Source organism: Megachile rotundata, chromosome 13, assembly GCF_050947335.1.
Source record: "Megachile rotundata isolate GNS110a chromosome 13, iyMegRotu1, whole genome shotgun sequence".
In the NCBI taxonomy this organism is placed as follows: domain Eukaryota; kingdom Metazoa; phylum Arthropoda; class Insecta; order Hymenoptera; family Megachilidae; genus Megachile; species Megachile rotundata.
In genome coordinates this window covers 14,393,574-14,410,308 of record NC_134995.1, presented here as the reverse complement: position 1 = coordinate 14,410,308, position 16,735 = coordinate 14,393,574, and the positions used below count along the sequence as shown (strand labels likewise).

Sequence of the window (16,735 nt, the reverse complement as noted above, 5' to 3'; positions counted from 1 at the left end):
GACTAAAATAGCAAAACAATTTGTGAGTAATTTGTAATCAACAGGAAAGGAATTCCTTTATGACTCAACGATGACGGCTTCTTACAACTTTATCAAGCGGTTAGTTGCAATCATCAGCGTTCCATTCTTCTTGAAAGATTCAAAACGAATATTTTCTATTCGTTTATTTTATTTAAGTATCGAAATATTAAAAAAAACTGTCGCGCTCATGAGAACACGCGATGGATAACGATTATAAGAAAGTGCAACGTTAGACGTTAAGCAATAGTTTATTGTATAGAAAAAAAAGAAAAAACAAAGAAATCTTACAAACAAATCAGCACACTAACTACTGTACACAATCGTATAATTATAATAGAAGAACGTTACGAGCGACGATCAACCGGTTCAGCTAATGGGTTCGATCACGTTTGTCGATTGGAACACGGTAATCAAGGGTACGCTGTTGTCCCTGAACATTCACGCCTTTCTCGGATAAAAGTGAAAAAGGTAACCGCTTACGAATCGACAGCTGTACCAATAGTCCACCTGTCGTTAAAAATTTTTGTTAATCGAACGTTTCGAAGCAAATGTCATCGATCAATTATATTCGCATTTACAATTTAGATGTTTCGTTAACTGTCTGATAACATTCTTCGACGGACCATTACAAAATATTCCGATTAGAAAGTCTATGATTCGTTCGAAAAAAAAAAATACATTATCAAACTATCTAGATTCCAAAAGCGTGGAATCAAGTTTTTTTTCTCAAAAAATCAACAAACTCCACACGAATATTGGCCGCTCCTTTTTGGCCACGATTTGACTCGATTTCGTCTTAAAAAGTAATACACGCATTATTACATACACCATTATACATATTCTAAGTCGACGATGTATTTACATATATTACACAACTTCTCCTCTATTCAACGATACAAATTCCAGTCGACGAGTTCAAATGTAAGGTGTATCATGAAACATACGAATTCCACGATCACAGAATGCTCCTTGTCGAAGAACGTCTCTAAAACTTACGATCGCTTATAATAGTTGCAAAACAGTCGCTAAAATTTCGTACATAATTCGTTTGTTACCGATTTTCATGCTTTCAAAGAATTATTATCCTGTCGTGGTTCGATATTAACTTGGTATTTCAAATTGATAACAACGAGAATTCGATTACTCGTTAATGCTTATGATTACACGACTTTAACTTTCAATTCTAGTTACTTTCAACGCGTTTCGTACTTCCTAAGTAGCTCATAATGTTAATTTATGGCAACGAACTTGACATAGTCGCAGTCCAGTAAGCATTAAGATACAATAACTTGCTCGACGAAACGCGCCGATAAGAATCGTTAAAAGGCCTTGTTCCATGAACCAACAATACAAATTTGGTACCTGATCAGTCAAAATTTCAGAGAACAGTAAGACTCTCGTTATATTGCCACCTTTACCCGAACTCCTACGCCACCGTAGGTATCCACGTTTCATATCGCTACGCGTTCTATGGCCATCTACGACAATATAACGAAAATCTACTCTACTTAATAACTAGTTACGCGGCTAATTAATTGAATACTAACGATAACGCCAAAAGACACGTTCTTCAGCGAGGTTAATCTCTTTGCACGATAATTTCATGCTGCAAAGTTTATACCTTCGTTCCTTTTTACAGTCTAGCAGACAACTTTCGCAAATAATACAGAGAAGCAAAGAGTTTCTGTTCGCGTGTTATTGCATCGCTTTCGTCTTTTCGTTTTCGAGTGTTAAAGAGAAAACTTGAACCGCTCTTTCGATCGTTGCCAGACAATGTACAAGACGTTACAAAATCGAACCGACTAAAAACGTAACATTGCACCAATCGAGTTTCAACGAAGAATAAACAACTACACGCGCGCAATGGTTTCTGATCTGAATTTTTGTTACAAATGCAAATCGCTGTGTTACGAGAATATGTACAACTGAAAGTAAGCAGGAATGTTTCTGAGATGTACGATTCGAACTCCTTGTTTCGACGCGTGTTCCACGTTGATAAAATAGGGAAGAAAGTACTCTGGCCGTGAAATTATTACTGCAACGATTTGCTATTTGTATGAATCTATGTCTGTATCGTTAAGAACAAAAATACTATTGATCGAAATTGCTCGAACGTACAACTTATTGAATAATTTCTTGTCCGAAATGATACTTAAAATATCATCGTAATTCTTTCCTTGTTTAAATTATTTCCGAAAACTAATTCCGTATAAAATACGTTTCGCGTTTCATTGTTCATGATGCTTCGATAAAAAGAATGTTTAACGTTAAAGGAAAATAACAATGATTCTTAATAAATTATACCTTGAACCTAAGACACGTTAAAAAAAGGTAAGCTTTATCAAAAAGTATATACTCAGAAAAATTTGTAAGACTATCGAGGTAATGTAAAAGAAAGAGTAAAGAAGTAAAAACAAAAGACAACGGAAAAGAAAACGGCAAGTTGTATATGTCTTCTCGAGACATTCCTTTAGAAAAAAGTAATAATTTGCTAAAAGATTTGTAATAGATTTCACTAAACCACCGGTTGATGCCAAACGATCGTTCCACCCAGGCAACCCGACACGAGCAAACAATGCCTAGGGGAAAACTTTGTACTGACTACGATGCCAGTGTGACTAATGTTGGCCGCCAACTCGTGCAACTGTACAGACTCGTTAAACGGTGGAACACAGTTGGACAGTTCTGAACAGTCGCTAGAGAATGATAACAATCGTACGCCGTATCCAAAAGGTGAACATATTAATCGGCCATCGGCAGAAAAACAAAGTTCTTTGATGTAACCGGAGCCAACGTTAGGCTCCTCGATGTAATGCGTTAACCTAGGAGTATTCTGATGGATCATACGATTTCTGGGAATGGCGAACATCGTCCGTTGACCTTGTCTATTTCGATTCTGAACTCTGATCCGATCGCTTATGATCACCACGGCGTTGTTGTTCGATCTGGCATCTCGATGTCTCTCTCTTCTGAGTCTGGCTTCCCTAACTGCCACGTGCGCTTCCCACACGTCGGTTGTACTTACATGTAGTTCTATATTACCGGTAGAAAAGTCGTCTATCATGTTACGTGGTCGCAGGTAGTTCAGGTGAGAATTCGGTCTTGGTAGCCAGTAATACAAACTCGAATCTCTGTCCTGATCGCTGGAAGCATCCTCTTGCATACTCTCGTTATTGTCTGCTCCGTACATGTACCTGTTCTCCTGCCTGTTGTCTCGGTCTGCACTTACTCGTGAGTCTGAACTTGCACCTGAACCTGATCCAGCTTCTACCGTATTAAAATTTGTTCGGGACGCGTATCTGTCCAAACGCAAGTTTCTCAATTGCAATCGAGATGCCCGACGAAACGTCGGTTGCCAATTGTTCCTCGATAACCGAACCGACTGCGCGTTGTCCGAGGATCCGACCGAATTCGATCTCGTGTCGGACGTAGTGTGAACTACTCTGACACGATTGTTCGGGCTTTCGATTAAAAACGATGATGTTATACCTGAACGAGAGGATTGCGGTTGCGGAAAGTCTTCGAATTCTTCTACGGGTACTTCGTTAAATTGAGACGTGGTTTCTTCTTCTTCCCTACTCTGGTCTGTTGCGCAGGATACGTCACGCTCTTGTATGTCGTGAACACAAGTCCACTGTAACAGAAACGAGGATGCATTGTAAAATAACTGTAATCACGTAGCCGAATTTATTCTTGTGAGAATATAGTCAACCTCGGATCTCTCTGAGGTACTGACATTCCTAGACAAGACACACCACCCTTGAGGATGCACTTGCAAACTAGATATTATTTCTGCATCGTCCCCAGCGGGGAAATCGGTTAAAAATTCTACTCTATTATGCGTACGAGAATGGGAAAAGAGATGCGTGAAGCTCGCCACGTTTGGTATTGTTGTTTGAGATGACTGCATTAATCGGTACATGTTTGGCTGAAATGAAAAATTATTGTTCGGATAATGTGTTATTGAATGTACCAGAAAAACTAATCGATTCGAAAACAAAACATACTCTAAATCCTGCCAAATCTTGAGTTAACGTGCTTAACTTAAGATTATGTATGATGATGAGGTATCCGGAGGTGGTACTTATTAACATCTTACTGGCATCTGGACTAAGTCTAGTACGCATCAGTCCATTTGTATGAAATACACGAGTATGTAGAATATTATTTTCTGTAAAACTATTGATATCCCAAGTATATATGCTACCGTCAAATCCACTGGTTAACAGTAAACTATCTTTGGGACTATACTCTATATTTTTAACCCAATTCGAATGACCCTGCAATGTTTTTATCCTTTGTTTTAAATTTCTAGCATCCCAAAGAGCTACTGTACTGTCATCTGAACATGTTGCAAACATACGTTGATCTAAGAACCTGTTACGAAGGAAAATCAGAATTAAATATTACGAGTATTACTATCATCTATTAAAAAATGATTCTTACGTACCTAACACAATTGACACAATCGTCATGAGCGTTATCAATCGCGTGAATTAATCTCCTACTCAAAGGATCGAACATAAGAATACTTTTCTTCTCGCATGCTGCCAATAGTAAAGAACTGTGAACCAACGGATACTTAAGTGTTTATGACAAATATAATATTTAAATCAAATCCAAAGAATATATAATGCATACTAACCCATCTGGAGAATATTCAAGGTTGAAGACCCCACCATGAGCGGCATCAGACAATGCATGATCCCAAGAAGTTACAGGTTGTATGGAAGAATAAAGGGTTCTATGAAAACAATCTGCATGTCCCAGAGGAAATCTTATACCCAGTTCACGTTGCCTTAACCAAAGGCTATTTGCTTGCCTGGTTTTTATTTTAGGCATTTCACCCGGGTGTAAATTTAATCAGCATTCAAATAAATATGTTTGACAACTCAGGAACGATACACTGCCTTGTAAACAAAACTTTAAAGCGTGAAACCGAAATTCGAGGTTTAAGAAAACCTTTCAAACTTTTCTTTTATTGTATAACATTAACAATCACCGTTGATATCTTCCCCTCATTAATCGATGTAAACTTTTAGTCTCTTTTTTGGCAGGAGAAGCAACATTGACGCGAACTGCTTGAAATTTTTGCCAAATTCCGAAATGATCGTACAGTATTCGATGAATGCTGAGGTTAAGTGTAAGATACCACTAGCGGCCGATATAACACGTGATTCTTGACAGACGCCTCCACGTTTCTTTTCAGTTAACGATCTTCGACAGGGTTAAGAATGACGTAAATGAGAAATCGAAGTATCGCAACCGTGTGGAATGTCAGGTTTCGAACAAATTTAAAGGAAACTTTAAACACCTGACACAACAGGAATCAACGCCATCTTTGCTTTGACATTCGACGTCGTACGTTGAGGATCGACAAAAACTCGGGCGCGATTCTCGAATAAAATTCACATCACGCAAGTTCTTTCAGGTAAATTAAACGAGTCAACACTTTGTTCGATTGAAAATCCGCTATTCTCTCGTTCTTCCGTCTCCGTGTTAAAACCGCGTCAAATTATAAATCCATTCATGTCTAGAAAATTAGAAATGTCCTTTAATAGAAAACCGGTCTCTCTCATTAGGTGTAAATGTGTCCATCAATAATTATAATTAGTCAACTAAATGGTACTAAACCTTACAATTGTTAATGTATATATATATATGTATATGTATACACATACCCACACACACACACACGCACGCAAACACACACACACACGCATACACTTTAATGTTTCCAATGTATTTCTTCAACGAAGATAAATTCAAATGGGTACGAGTATAAACGCGCGCACATTTAAGTGAAAACATACATATATGTACATTTAAATGAGATACAATTATTTTACATGGTATCTCGTGAGAAGGCACTCTGATTCTAAAAATTTCAGTGGACTATTTTCATTCCTCTTCGTACGAGATTACTTCCTTATCGAACTCGAGGTCACTTCCGCGTAAATGTTTTTCAGTCCATTCATCGAACCTTTTAGACACTTCCTCCGACATGTAATTCCTCCAATCACCAACTTTACCCTTTCTTATAAATTTGTCATCCTCGGGTACACCTTTTTGCGGTAATATGGACTCTAAGTTTATAGCAGGATTCGCTGCCATCTTTGAAAATTTCAAATGTTCACTAAGTCCCGCTACTTGTTCGTCCGTCACGCTCTTCCCTAAAAATTTCGCCGTCTTCTTGATCGCTTCCACTTGATTCTGGGAAAGTAAATATCATTTTTTTCAGATCACAGATTAAACTACATCGTCACTGTTGTACGAATAGGTTCCTGCTTTACCTTCTTCATTTCTTCGTACGTTAAGAACAACACGTTATCCTGGTTCCTCATCTCCCAAAATTTCAACACGTGACTCCAGAACGGACCCATCGGCGCTAAACGGAAAACAATTCGGTTCAGTAAATCGGTAAATTATTCGACGACAAGTTGATTACGTACAACAGTCTTCTAGGAAAAGTTCGGTGAACTCTTTGAAGCTTCCTTTCATGTTGTGGAACTTTCTGCAATAGTGATAAAAACTGACGCAGGTGTCCTTTGGGTTTCTAGCAACGTAGATAATCTGAAATATTTACATAAAACGCTGAATTAAAAATTGTTGCGATACAGATGAACGTAAGCAACTGTTCATAGTACCTTCGGCTTTTTTCGATGTATTTGTTGTGGCAACAATTCTAGAGGCAGATGAGTTTTCACGTATCTGGTTCGTGGCATCTTTATAACATTTTCGACGGAGTCACCTAGCTTCGCGAACCATTCCACATAGTCTCCTGAGACCATTAATGCAGAAGCTCTAAAACGACAGTCGAATCATTACGATCGTTTATGCGAATAAAGCTACTTAGACGATTCATGAACAGTATACAGCTTTAGAAGTAGTAAAGCGATATGTTTTACTCAACAACCTCCCTTCCCGTTTCCCACGTTTCTAAAATATATGTTACAATCGCGAAAAATTATAACTTTTAACAGTGCATCCTGAACCGTGAAGGCTTGGGAATCCCTGACTTAGATCATACTGAAACTCACTCAAGTAACGGATTACGTATGACCAATAAGGTTTGAGCACGCTCATAATCGAAATTGTTTCCGATGCACCATACCATTTCCTGCGCCCAGTGACTACCTACATTAAAAGCAAAAGAAACGTAGAAAAATCTAAGAGAATTGTTCGAATATAATTAAAAAATTAAAGTTTTTTACCAGTTCGTGGATAAGATACCATCCATACGTCGTCCTCGTAAATTTCCATATCTCGTATCCTTGTCCCATAAAATACGAATTGAGGCGGTAATAAACAGTTGCCCGGTTGCACTCGCAAGAAACTGGATTTTACACCGAACATTCTATCCAATCTTTCTCCTGTATCGCCCTCCATCGTCATGAAAGTAATGGGTTTTCTATCCACTGTAAACATTATGATAACTCTATGTAGCTAGATCGTGTGATCGTTCATGATGCATTCATGTAATCAAGTAATCACTCACTTGGTTCTGAAACGTTGTTTGAATGAAATTAATTTAAGTGGTGTGAATCGGAGAACGAGATGCTGATGCTTCCGTGGTCCGCTACGAAATGAATGTCCACGAGTTTTATTGGCATCTCTTCTCGGAACTCACAGTCCAGTTCTTTTTTCTTTTTTTTTTATTTTTAGTTCAAGCAACTTTCGACTCCCGGACACTTCCACGTAAATCTACATGATAATACTTTCTTTTTATTTATCGGACAGCAACTATCTATTACGATCGGATAAACGAAAAGAGAATAAATTGCTTTTGGCTATGTAATATTAAGTCGACCTTATTACACGCGCAGCATGCGAATAATAATGCACTTACGAAACGGAATATTCGTTTATACAAAATTGAAGCAGATATTTAAGTTTACATATTTACAAATTTATGAAATTATAAATTAAAAAAATGTTTAATTTAATTAAAAGGAAGCGGAAGAAAGGAAGGATGTGCGATGATGTTCATAGGTCAAATAGACAAATCACCCTCTTTTTATTAATATAAATAACGTGTAACACACTTACAGCATTCTGTAGCACATAACTATTCGTAAGAAATGGTGTCAGGGAATGCACGAATTAACCATTCATACACAGAATGTTATTTCGACGTTATTAACTTTCTCGTTGAGAGAGATTTCACTTTCAGAGAAAGTTAATACATTCTAACCAAGAATGTGTTCGCTGTGGCACATATATCGATACACATGTCACGTAACGCGTTTAGATTTATCTTAAGGAAATTGATGCTGTCGTAATCGTTATTAAGATTAGTTAACATCGAAATAGAAGAGTACGGCCACTTTTTTAATACTACCGTTTTGCTTTTAAAATGTTGATCTGGACACTGATTTGAAATCAAATCAAATTTTGCTCGCGCATACTCAAAACGTGATGCATTCGCATCACGTGATACGAATTCTAATCACGTGATTTATCGACTAGTAGCTGTCATTTACGATGCACGGAAAATTAGTAATGCATTCACATTGTTTTATTTGTTGGGTGACCGTCGTTAGTGCCCAAGTAAGTTTGCTTTTTTCCAAGCTGAAGCTCATGACACATGAACTGTACTGTATAATTTTTAGGAATCTTCGTTTACGCCATTTCTTAGACGTTGTTCGTTTTAAAAAAGGCATTTCATTCAGGATTTTTTAAAAATGATAACAAGTGGTGCTTACAGAGAAAACGCAAAGTGTCTTTTTCTCCGAATATCATTAGTGTGACGCCTTTCTCTTTAATACATATTGTGTGTATTGCGTTGTTATTGCGAAAATGTCAGTTCATTTCGCTATATATGCAATCACCATATTGTGAACTGTAATGATCAACTTTAGTTAGGTACAGTTCTTTGTGTTTTCGTATTTATATTATTGTAATGTATTATTTAAGCGATACTTTTGATTATTTTTTTAATTACGAAATAAAATTACAATAGGATTGTTTTGTCATTATAATTTTTATTTTGTTTTATAGTATCGTATTTGTTATTTAAGCATACCACATATACATAAAATAGAACCTCATTTTCTACGTAATTTGAAATTTAATTTCATTCGTCTTGTGTTTATATTAATAATACTTGACAAAGAAGTTATTCAATTAGTTTAAAATTTAAGCAAAAATACTAACCAAGAAATTGAATGATTTTTCAGCCTATTGAAGTCAGATGTTAAATATGTATACTTCTCAAAGAAAACTGAGTATAGTATCCCATGATCTTATAGAACAATGCAAATATGTTGCACCTGCAGCACACTTAACGCTTGCATTAAGAAGTTGGATAGAAAAGCAGAAAATAAAAGTCAGAAAAGAAATTGTATCTCGGGTCGAAGGTGGCTGTGCTCCTTTGTTCATTGCATGTAAAAGAGGGCACGTAAAAATCGTGGAATATCTTATAACAGTATGTCATGCAGATATTGAACAAAGAGGAAGATATGAAGTACCTAGCGATCAATCTGTACATTGTGCAACGCCATTATGGTGTGCGGCTGTTTCTGGAAAACTTTCAGTAATTAAGTGTCTAATATCTCATGGAGCTGACATTAATGCAGTTTCAGATTCTGGTTCGACTCCTTTGAGATCAGCTTGTTTCATGACTCACATGGGTAATGTAGTTATTTAAAATACTTAATAATTTGTGATTGCCTTAATATAATTTTAAATGCAAAATCATTTTGCAATAAGGTTAATATAGTATACACGTGTAAATTATATCGTATTAAAAATAAAACTATAGGTAGGTCTAGGTCAGTGGTTCTTTTGCCAAGATCTACAGTTAATAAGTATATAGATTTATAGTTAATAGTACACTGTGAAACACTAATTGATGTTTTTTAAGTATAATAAAAAACAAATCGGTTAACAAAAATTAATAGTTCTATTGATTTTAGATGTCATTTCATATTTGGTAGAAAATGGTGCTGATATACTTAAAGCCAATTACAATGGTGGAACATGCTTAATAAATTCCGTTCAAAGCGTAGAGTTATGTACGTTTCTCTTAAACCATGGTGCTGACGTAAATGCAACAGATATTCAAAATAAGACTGCTTTACATTATGCTATTCAAGAACACAGGCTTGAAACTACCAAACTTTTTCTTGAACATAATGCAGATCCTCATCTTAGATCTCGATATAATGATGATGCCCTTCAAACTGCTTGTTTAAAAGGGACTATTGAAATTTTTGACTATTTAGGTACTACAAATCATATTATTAAAAAGTTTTACATAATCATTTACAATTAAAACTAATTATAATTGTTTATTGTAATTCAGTGGAAAAAGTATCTTATTCTCCTGAAAGATTAGCAGATGCAAATGAATTAATGGGATCTACATGTTTTGATGATAATCATGACATACAAAGGGCATTAAAATATTGGCGCGCTGCAATAGAAATTAGAAATAACAATGCAATATTTGGTGTTCCTTTACCAAAAAGGCCTGTGCTACCTAAACGTGATATATATAAAAATGCAACCGAATTCACAACATTAGAGGAACTTAATGCAATTGCACTTGATTTAGATGCCATGAGAATACAAAGTTTATTAATATGTGAGAGAATTCTAGGTCCACACCACAAAGATACTTTATTGCGATTAATGTTCAGAGGTGCTGCGTACGCGGAGGCCTTCAGGTAATTATACATAAATTAAATATCTTTGTTTCTTAATTTTTATTCGTTTCTTGTTATTATAGATATCAGAATTGTATAGATTTATGGCATAGAGCACTGGAAATTCGGGTGGAAAAAGATACGGTAATCTAATATTTTTCATTATCGACTCTAATATATCGATCGTATATTTTTTATTTATTCTCGATTATTATACTTTCAGATTTTACACGCCGATACATGTTTCACTGCTCAAGCTTTACTAAGGCTTATGGTCGAATCGAATGAGAATCGAGATAAGGAAGAACCGAGGTTTTGCGATGTAGTAGCAATATTTAAATTACTATCCAGTCAATTAACAGAAACCAAAGAATTGTTGGAGGTAATTTACGGTATAAGTAATTGATATATTTGTGTACAATTGCTTTACATATCAAGATTCTTTTATTTCAGAAACGACCAGTGTATAAGCGACAGCTGGATAATTATGAGCGAATTTTAAAAGGCGTGACGCATCTTATTTACTTGTTAGTAGAAACAGGAACTTCGGATGATCAGAAGGCGCTAACTAAGCAACTAGTTTATGATTTAGTTAAACAGAATCCTAGATCTGCATGTAAGGAAGATACTCTTCTGCATCTTTGTGTTTCAAAAATGAATACCATCAGTTCTACTTATTTTGCTACTGATAGCACACATGTGAGTTTTTATGTTATTTTGATACTTGAATAAATTTTATATATATACAAATTCATATATTACTTATGTGCAATTTAAAATATCGATTATTTTTTACAGACAATTTTCCCACATTTAGAAGTCGTCAAATTACTTTTAGAATGTGGAGCAAATGTCAACGCAAGGAACGAATGGCGGTCAACGCCTTTGCATATAGCAAGCAAGCCATTTAATTTCCAGAATGCAGTATGTATTTTACGATTTTTTCATATCCTATTTATAAGGAATAAGAAACTTTATTACTCGTTTCTTTACAGCTAATAAAATTATTATTGGACTATGATGCTCATTTAGACACGCCAAACAGAACAGGAGAGACTCCAGTACGGTTGATATCTTCAAATGTAACGAATAGGGTGAATCTTGTAAACTATATTAGTCTTAGATGTTGTGCGGCTCAAGCTATTCAGAAATACGGTATTCGCTGTAGAAGACGTATAGATTTGCCAGATACACTTTTTCAGTTTTTAGAACTTCATAAAGAATAATGAATAACCAGCAAAAAATTCTACGTTAATAATATTTCTTTCCTTTATTATTTATAGAACTAAATTTAGTTATAGGAAATGCATCAACGTTCACAATGCAAATACGTGTACATAATATAATATTTTTTCAAAGTTGTAATGAATATGAGGATGCGTTGAGTGCCCTACAAATTAAAAGGAAAAAAAATATTTCAGAAAAGGAACACTCCTGTATCGTCGACAACTAAATCTCTCATACTTTCGTATGATTGTATGAACAAGTTAGAATTTATACAATCTCATTTTTATTGAAAAAAGTAATATTTTTAAAGAAAATAACGATTACACAAAATAGTTATTTTAAAAGGTGCGAGAATGGTAAAGTATCCAATTCGGAAAGACTGGTTTAAATAAAAGTGTTTTGATAAGGTTTTTATGTTGGATACTATATTATAATTCGCTATTTAATTCGATATCGATTTATGTACTTGTACGTAAATCAGTAGTTAGAATATCTTTTAACATTACATCACGTGTGAATGGATTGACATTATATTTTAAGAGTAACATTTAGTGAAAAGAAACAGAATGAGAATTATTAAATAAGCTTTTGCACTTTCCTTTTATGAAAGAGATCATATATAATAAATAATAAGGATACAAAATGTCAAAGATCTGTGAAAAGAACATGGCTATTAATTTGAATGCCAAAGATGTATCATACTCGAGCATTGCCATACGATTACAATATACATCAACATAAAATTGAAGAGCAAGAACAAATATAGTATAAGAATATAACGCGATTATATTTATTAAAAATACCTTCGATATGTTTTATTACAATTATTTATTCGTTGCAGAAAAGAAATATTAAAATTGTCATTCGAATAATAATATCTATAAACGCGAAATATACAAATACATATATGCATTAAATAACAAGCCTTTCATTTTCGTAACAAACCCACTTGTTTATGGGAAATAGCACAAATTTTTTTATGTCACGAAAATGAAATGTCTTATGATATTTATAAATCTTGAGTTGAACATACAATGGAAATGTTACCTACTAATAATACAAAACAACATTAATATCTTTAAATAGCTAACAGATCTTGACTTTTATATGTGCATATGGTTAATTATCAATGCAACTAAATAAATAGAATGTCGTGAAATATTCATGAAACAGCTAATGCGTGAAACAAATGATGTAAGTACTTTATAATTAAAAAATTGTTTAATTTAACGTATATTGATAACTGTTTGATTTATTTGTTTCCGTTTATGTAGGAACTTCGCATTCTGTACTAATTGTAATCAAAATCTTGTCAGTTGATATTTATATAAGGAAATCGTACGAATGATCTCAACAAAATGTATCTACTTTTATAACAAATGAAAAAACACAGCCATCATTCCTGCGAGTAACGACAATTTTTCAGCAACAGCAACGTTCCTTAAGTAAGCATCCACCACATGTATTTTCCAGCCCATGTTCGCATGGGTGAATGAATTATAGTAAACAATGTCTGGCCACGTAGAGTTTGGTGTAACTTCCAAAACTCCACCTTCTCCTGGTTCACAGCTGCTTATCAGTGTTCTGTTAAATTGCTTGAACGTTGGAAAATCGTCATCCAATCTTCTGTCTCGTTTGTTATGCTTACTCAGGCAAAGTGGGCCAACTGGAAGAATTGAATAGGCGAATCATTTCATATTTTTATTTATCGACTTTGAAAGTTAGTTATTCTTTTAATATGGACCTGCTGTTGGTCTGGGTTGACCTCTTCTGGTAAACTCAACACCAGCTAAGACTCTGATTCTGTTCTGTGCTGCGTCACTAAGTCTATCATATCCGCCGTGTGGCTCGGTAGTAATAATTAGCGGATGATACAAATTAGAACTATGAGGATTATTTCCTCCATGAACTCGAAAACTATAAGTTAGTCCTCGACGCAGGTACAATTCGGGAATTAATTGACCTTCGATGTACCATGCCAGACCTGTGGACGCTTGTTCTGCAACATGAAATTTTATTTATAATCGGTACAAAAAAAATGCTTATACAACATTATCAACAAACTTGTGATTCCTTGATAGCCCTTCTTGCCTCCAGATGGTCCAATGGTTGCTCTAAAGGTTCGAATACTTCTGTCAAATACTTCGTTCTTCTCCCAGGGTTCTCTAATGGACGACCATGTATAATTACAAAACTTGTATCCGAAATTTTTGTTCTAGGAAAATTAGTCACTCACATTAATTTTTCATTGGTCTCTGTAAAATCCATGCACGTGTTCTCGGGTTCTTGACGAGCTAATTCCAACTTCAAATCACTTTTAGGATATATATCATGAAAATATGGTTCCTTGTTTTCGTCTAGCCTTCCTAGAGCCCACACCACATAAACTGGTCTATCTGTTGGATATTCTTTATCTCCTGGATCGGCTACAATTTAAGACAATTGTATTTGATCTTTACTTATTTTTGTCCATTTTAATTTTTTTTAATGCTTTCTTACAAGAATTAAGTGTACGCCTATAAGTGATAACTGTAATTCCATCGTCTCTTGCAGCTGTATATAATTGATTGTTGTCCTGAGCACCAAATAGTTCATCCTTACAAACACCTTTGTACTGACCAAGAACCTTTCCACACTGTTCTCATAATAAAAGATGAGTTATTTTAAATCGATAATTAATATATTTGATATCTTATACATATTTACGTACTGGCGCTTTGGCGGTAATATTATAATCAACGGCGTATCCTCTGGTACCGTCCATATAAGCAATTACAGCATCAGCCCCTTCCATTTGGCTGGAAGTCTCTGAACCTGATAGTCCAAACGCCATGTATTCATTTTCATCTGAAACATTCATATGCATTAAATATTACATTATATATATGTATATTGTTATTATTAAATTGCACTTACTGATCTGCCCAGTTAATTGAACAGTGATTTGAGGACCAAAAATTTCCCAGCTAACTTGATAGCGTTTATGAAGTTGAACGCAGTTTGGCAAGGCCTGTGCGTGCTTAATCACCTATACTTTGATAATCATTCGATGTTAGTTTGTCTCCTGTCTATAGACTAATTACAGAATGAAACAATTTATTACTTTTACTAAGGAAGGAGGCACGTTCAAACCATCAGGAATGATAACGGAGCCGTAGTTTGATTTGGTCTTTACGTCAAAGATACTCAGCCAGTCGATATTGAAAACAGTCATATCCCCCGGTAACTGAATAATCACGTCTTCCTCTTTATAAGCACGAAGTGGATCCAAACTGGTAAGTGTTATAATGTTATTTCTGCAGATGTAACTCGTAAATCTTTGATGCTTAAACTTCGATATTACTTACTATCCATACTCGTCGGGAACTTTGGTTCCTTTGCTGGAAGGTTGAGGACCAAGTCCCACCCAGAAATAGGTGTCTGTTCCTTCTCCATCGTATTTAAATTCTGGTATTTTTATGGTTTTAGAATCGACGATTACGATAGACTCGGAAGACACTCCGTGCGATCGTTTTGTTAGCTGAGAGATCTTCTGAGGAGCCGGTGGATCGAACTCTTCAGGAATGTATACGTCCCCAAACGTATTCTAGATTTAAAAGGCTTGTAACGTACAGATATTTTAACATTTGATACGTTAAATTATCAAAATTATTCTACCTGACTTCCAAGATCGTATACAGCAAACCATTTGATATCTGTTATCTTTTTATTATCCGGTAAGGTGAGCGTAAAGTCTTTATTAAAATATCGATCTAGGACGTTTGTTCTGAAAAAAGAAACACATTTTATTTGCACAGCTTTAACCAAATCCGTTATTTATCGAACGGAACAGACTTTCCCCATTCGTCGGGTACGATGAAACCTTGAGGGCCCGGTCGATTCGATGCACCAGCCCAGAAGAAGGTGTCGGCTCCGTTACCGTCGTAGCTGAAGGACGTCAACAGCAACGTGTATTCGTCCACCACGTAAACGTCACCGGACACCTGATGATGATACGCGTTCAACTTTCCAAGATATTTCCCTCTGTACTCTTCGCCGTCCGATTGAGCGAAGCCTGTCAAAGTGTTTCATTGATGAAAAATTTCTTATTCGATGAGTAACGACAAATTCTTTGTTTGGAAAAGGGAAGCTGCTATAGCTAATGATCAGTGGAGATTTCAATGCTTGTTTCAATGTCTTACGAATCGTCAATGTTTTACGAATCACATATTATAAACATACTTTATAGAATCGATTGAAACTACTTGAAATTGTGTATTCTTAAAAATACGTACCACGGGTAGGAAATAACACGCATGCCAGAACTGTCACTAGAACGCACGTTATCCATCTTTTCGTAACATCTGCCATCACTTCACCATCCTCAGATTATCCGAACGTCTCAGAATTAACTCTTGAACGATTCGATTTCTGTTTCGTCGATCACTGAATTTATAAAAAGTCTAAAATAATATTTATTACAGAGGAAACGCGTTGAGAAAAGAACAAAAGATACTGGAATGGACGCGGCCTCGACTCGTTCTCGCTACCGTCTCTCTAGAAAGTAGACCTGGCTACTCGAACGGATAGTATACTAACCACCTTGGCACGTGTTGCCGCCTTAAAGAGAAAGTATATGTATGTGTTTTGGAGGGGCCTCGATCGCGATTCATCGACTTTCTGAGTTTCCTCGACGTGGAGGAAGAAAGACGGTGTCACTGGATTGTTGCCCTTCCGGTGCTCATTAGAATGGAATGTACTGGCAAGGAAATTGCAGGATATTTGATCCCGAAAAACTTTGTTGATATTTTGTAAAGTAGAAACTTTACAACTTTAGTTTCTAAAGACCTTAAACTCCA

At 35.5% G+C, this 16,735-nt stretch overlaps 4 protein-coding genes across 7 annotated transcripts; 1 reads left to right on the top strand and 3 right to left on the bottom strand.

Moving 5' to 3' along the window:
* Positions 1 to 250: 250 nt before the first annotated feature.
* Positions 251 to 5,427, bottom strand: LOC100879528 (DDB1- and CUL4-associated factor 10 homolog). 2 transcript variants are annotated; one of them, XM_076539354.1, is made up of 5 exons: positions 4,667 to 5,427; positions 4,472 to 4,585; positions 4,029 to 4,398; positions 3,734 to 3,949; positions 251 to 3,655 (listed from the first exon to the last, which is right to left on the bottom strand). In XM_076539354.1, exons 1-5 carry the CDS (start codon positions 4,861 to 4,863, stop codon positions 2,537 to 2,539), a joined length of 2,016 nt encoding a protein of 671 aa, XP_076395469.1. In that variant the 5' UTR covers positions 4,864 to 5,427; the 3' UTR covers positions 251 to 2,536. The 2 variants fall into 2 exon arrangements, with proteins under 2 accessions (XP_076395469.1, XP_012143916.1); XM_012288526.2 differs by having other exon boundaries at positions 3,758 to 3,949.
* Positions 5,428 to 5,553: 126 nt separating this feature from the next.
* On the bottom strand, positions 5,554 to 8,316 carry St2 (Sulfotransferase 2). Its single transcript, XM_003704695.3, has 8 exons — positions 8,071 to 8,316; positions 7,520 to 7,725; positions 7,236 to 7,439; positions 7,062 to 7,158; positions 6,669 to 6,825; positions 6,474 to 6,594; positions 6,315 to 6,409; positions 5,554 to 6,234 (listed from the first exon to the last, which is right to left on the bottom strand). Coding segments are annotated over exons 2-8 (987 nt in total). The 5' UTR covers positions 7,521 to 7,725; positions 8,071 to 8,316; the 3' UTR covers positions 5,554 to 5,922.
* A 118-nt stretch (positions 8,317 to 8,434) lies between these two features.
* LOC100877102 (protein fem-1 homolog A-like) lies at positions 8,435 to 13,421 on the top strand. 3 transcript variants are annotated; one of them, XR_013040392.1, is made up of 11 exons: positions 8,461 to 8,571; positions 8,634 to 8,886; positions 9,201 to 9,653; positions 9,939 to 10,247; positions 10,328 to 10,691; positions 10,754 to 10,814; positions 10,894 to 11,052; positions 11,124 to 11,369; positions 11,469 to 11,594; positions 11,666 to 13,091; positions 13,172 to 13,421. XR_013040392.1 is itself a non-coding variant. In XM_003704694.3 (10 exons), exons 3-10 carry the CDS (start codon positions 9,215 to 9,217, stop codon positions 11,894 to 11,896), a joined length of 1,935 nt encoding a protein of 644 aa, XP_003704742.2. In that variant the 5' UTR covers positions 8,461 to 8,571; positions 8,634 to 8,886; positions 9,201 to 9,214; the 3' UTR covers positions 11,897 to 13,421. The 3 variants fall into 3 exon arrangements, 2 of the variants coding, with proteins under 2 accessions (XP_076395470.1, XP_003704742.2); XM_003704694.3 differs by having other exon boundaries at positions 11,666 to 13,421; XM_076539355.1 differs by lacking the exon at positions 8,634 to 8,886 and having other exon boundaries at positions 8,435 to 8,571; positions 11,666 to 13,421.
* LOC100876990 (protein Skeletor knk) lies at positions 12,707 to 16,310 on the bottom strand. The gene is made up of 12 exons (XM_012288532.2): positions 16,172 to 16,310; positions 15,732 to 15,951; positions 15,555 to 15,663; positions 15,245 to 15,483; positions 15,001 to 15,169; positions 14,814 to 14,925; positions 14,608 to 14,744; positions 14,397 to 14,532; positions 14,134 to 14,323; positions 13,962 to 14,062; positions 13,642 to 13,896; positions 12,707 to 13,563 (listed from the first exon to the last, which is right to left on the bottom strand). Exons 1-12 carry the CDS (start codon positions 16,245 to 16,247, stop codon positions 13,268 to 13,270), a joined length of 2,040 nt encoding a protein of 679 aa, XP_012143922.1. The 5' UTR covers positions 16,248 to 16,310; the 3' UTR covers positions 12,707 to 13,267.
* Between the last annotated feature and the right edge of the window lie 425 nt (positions 16,311 to 16,735).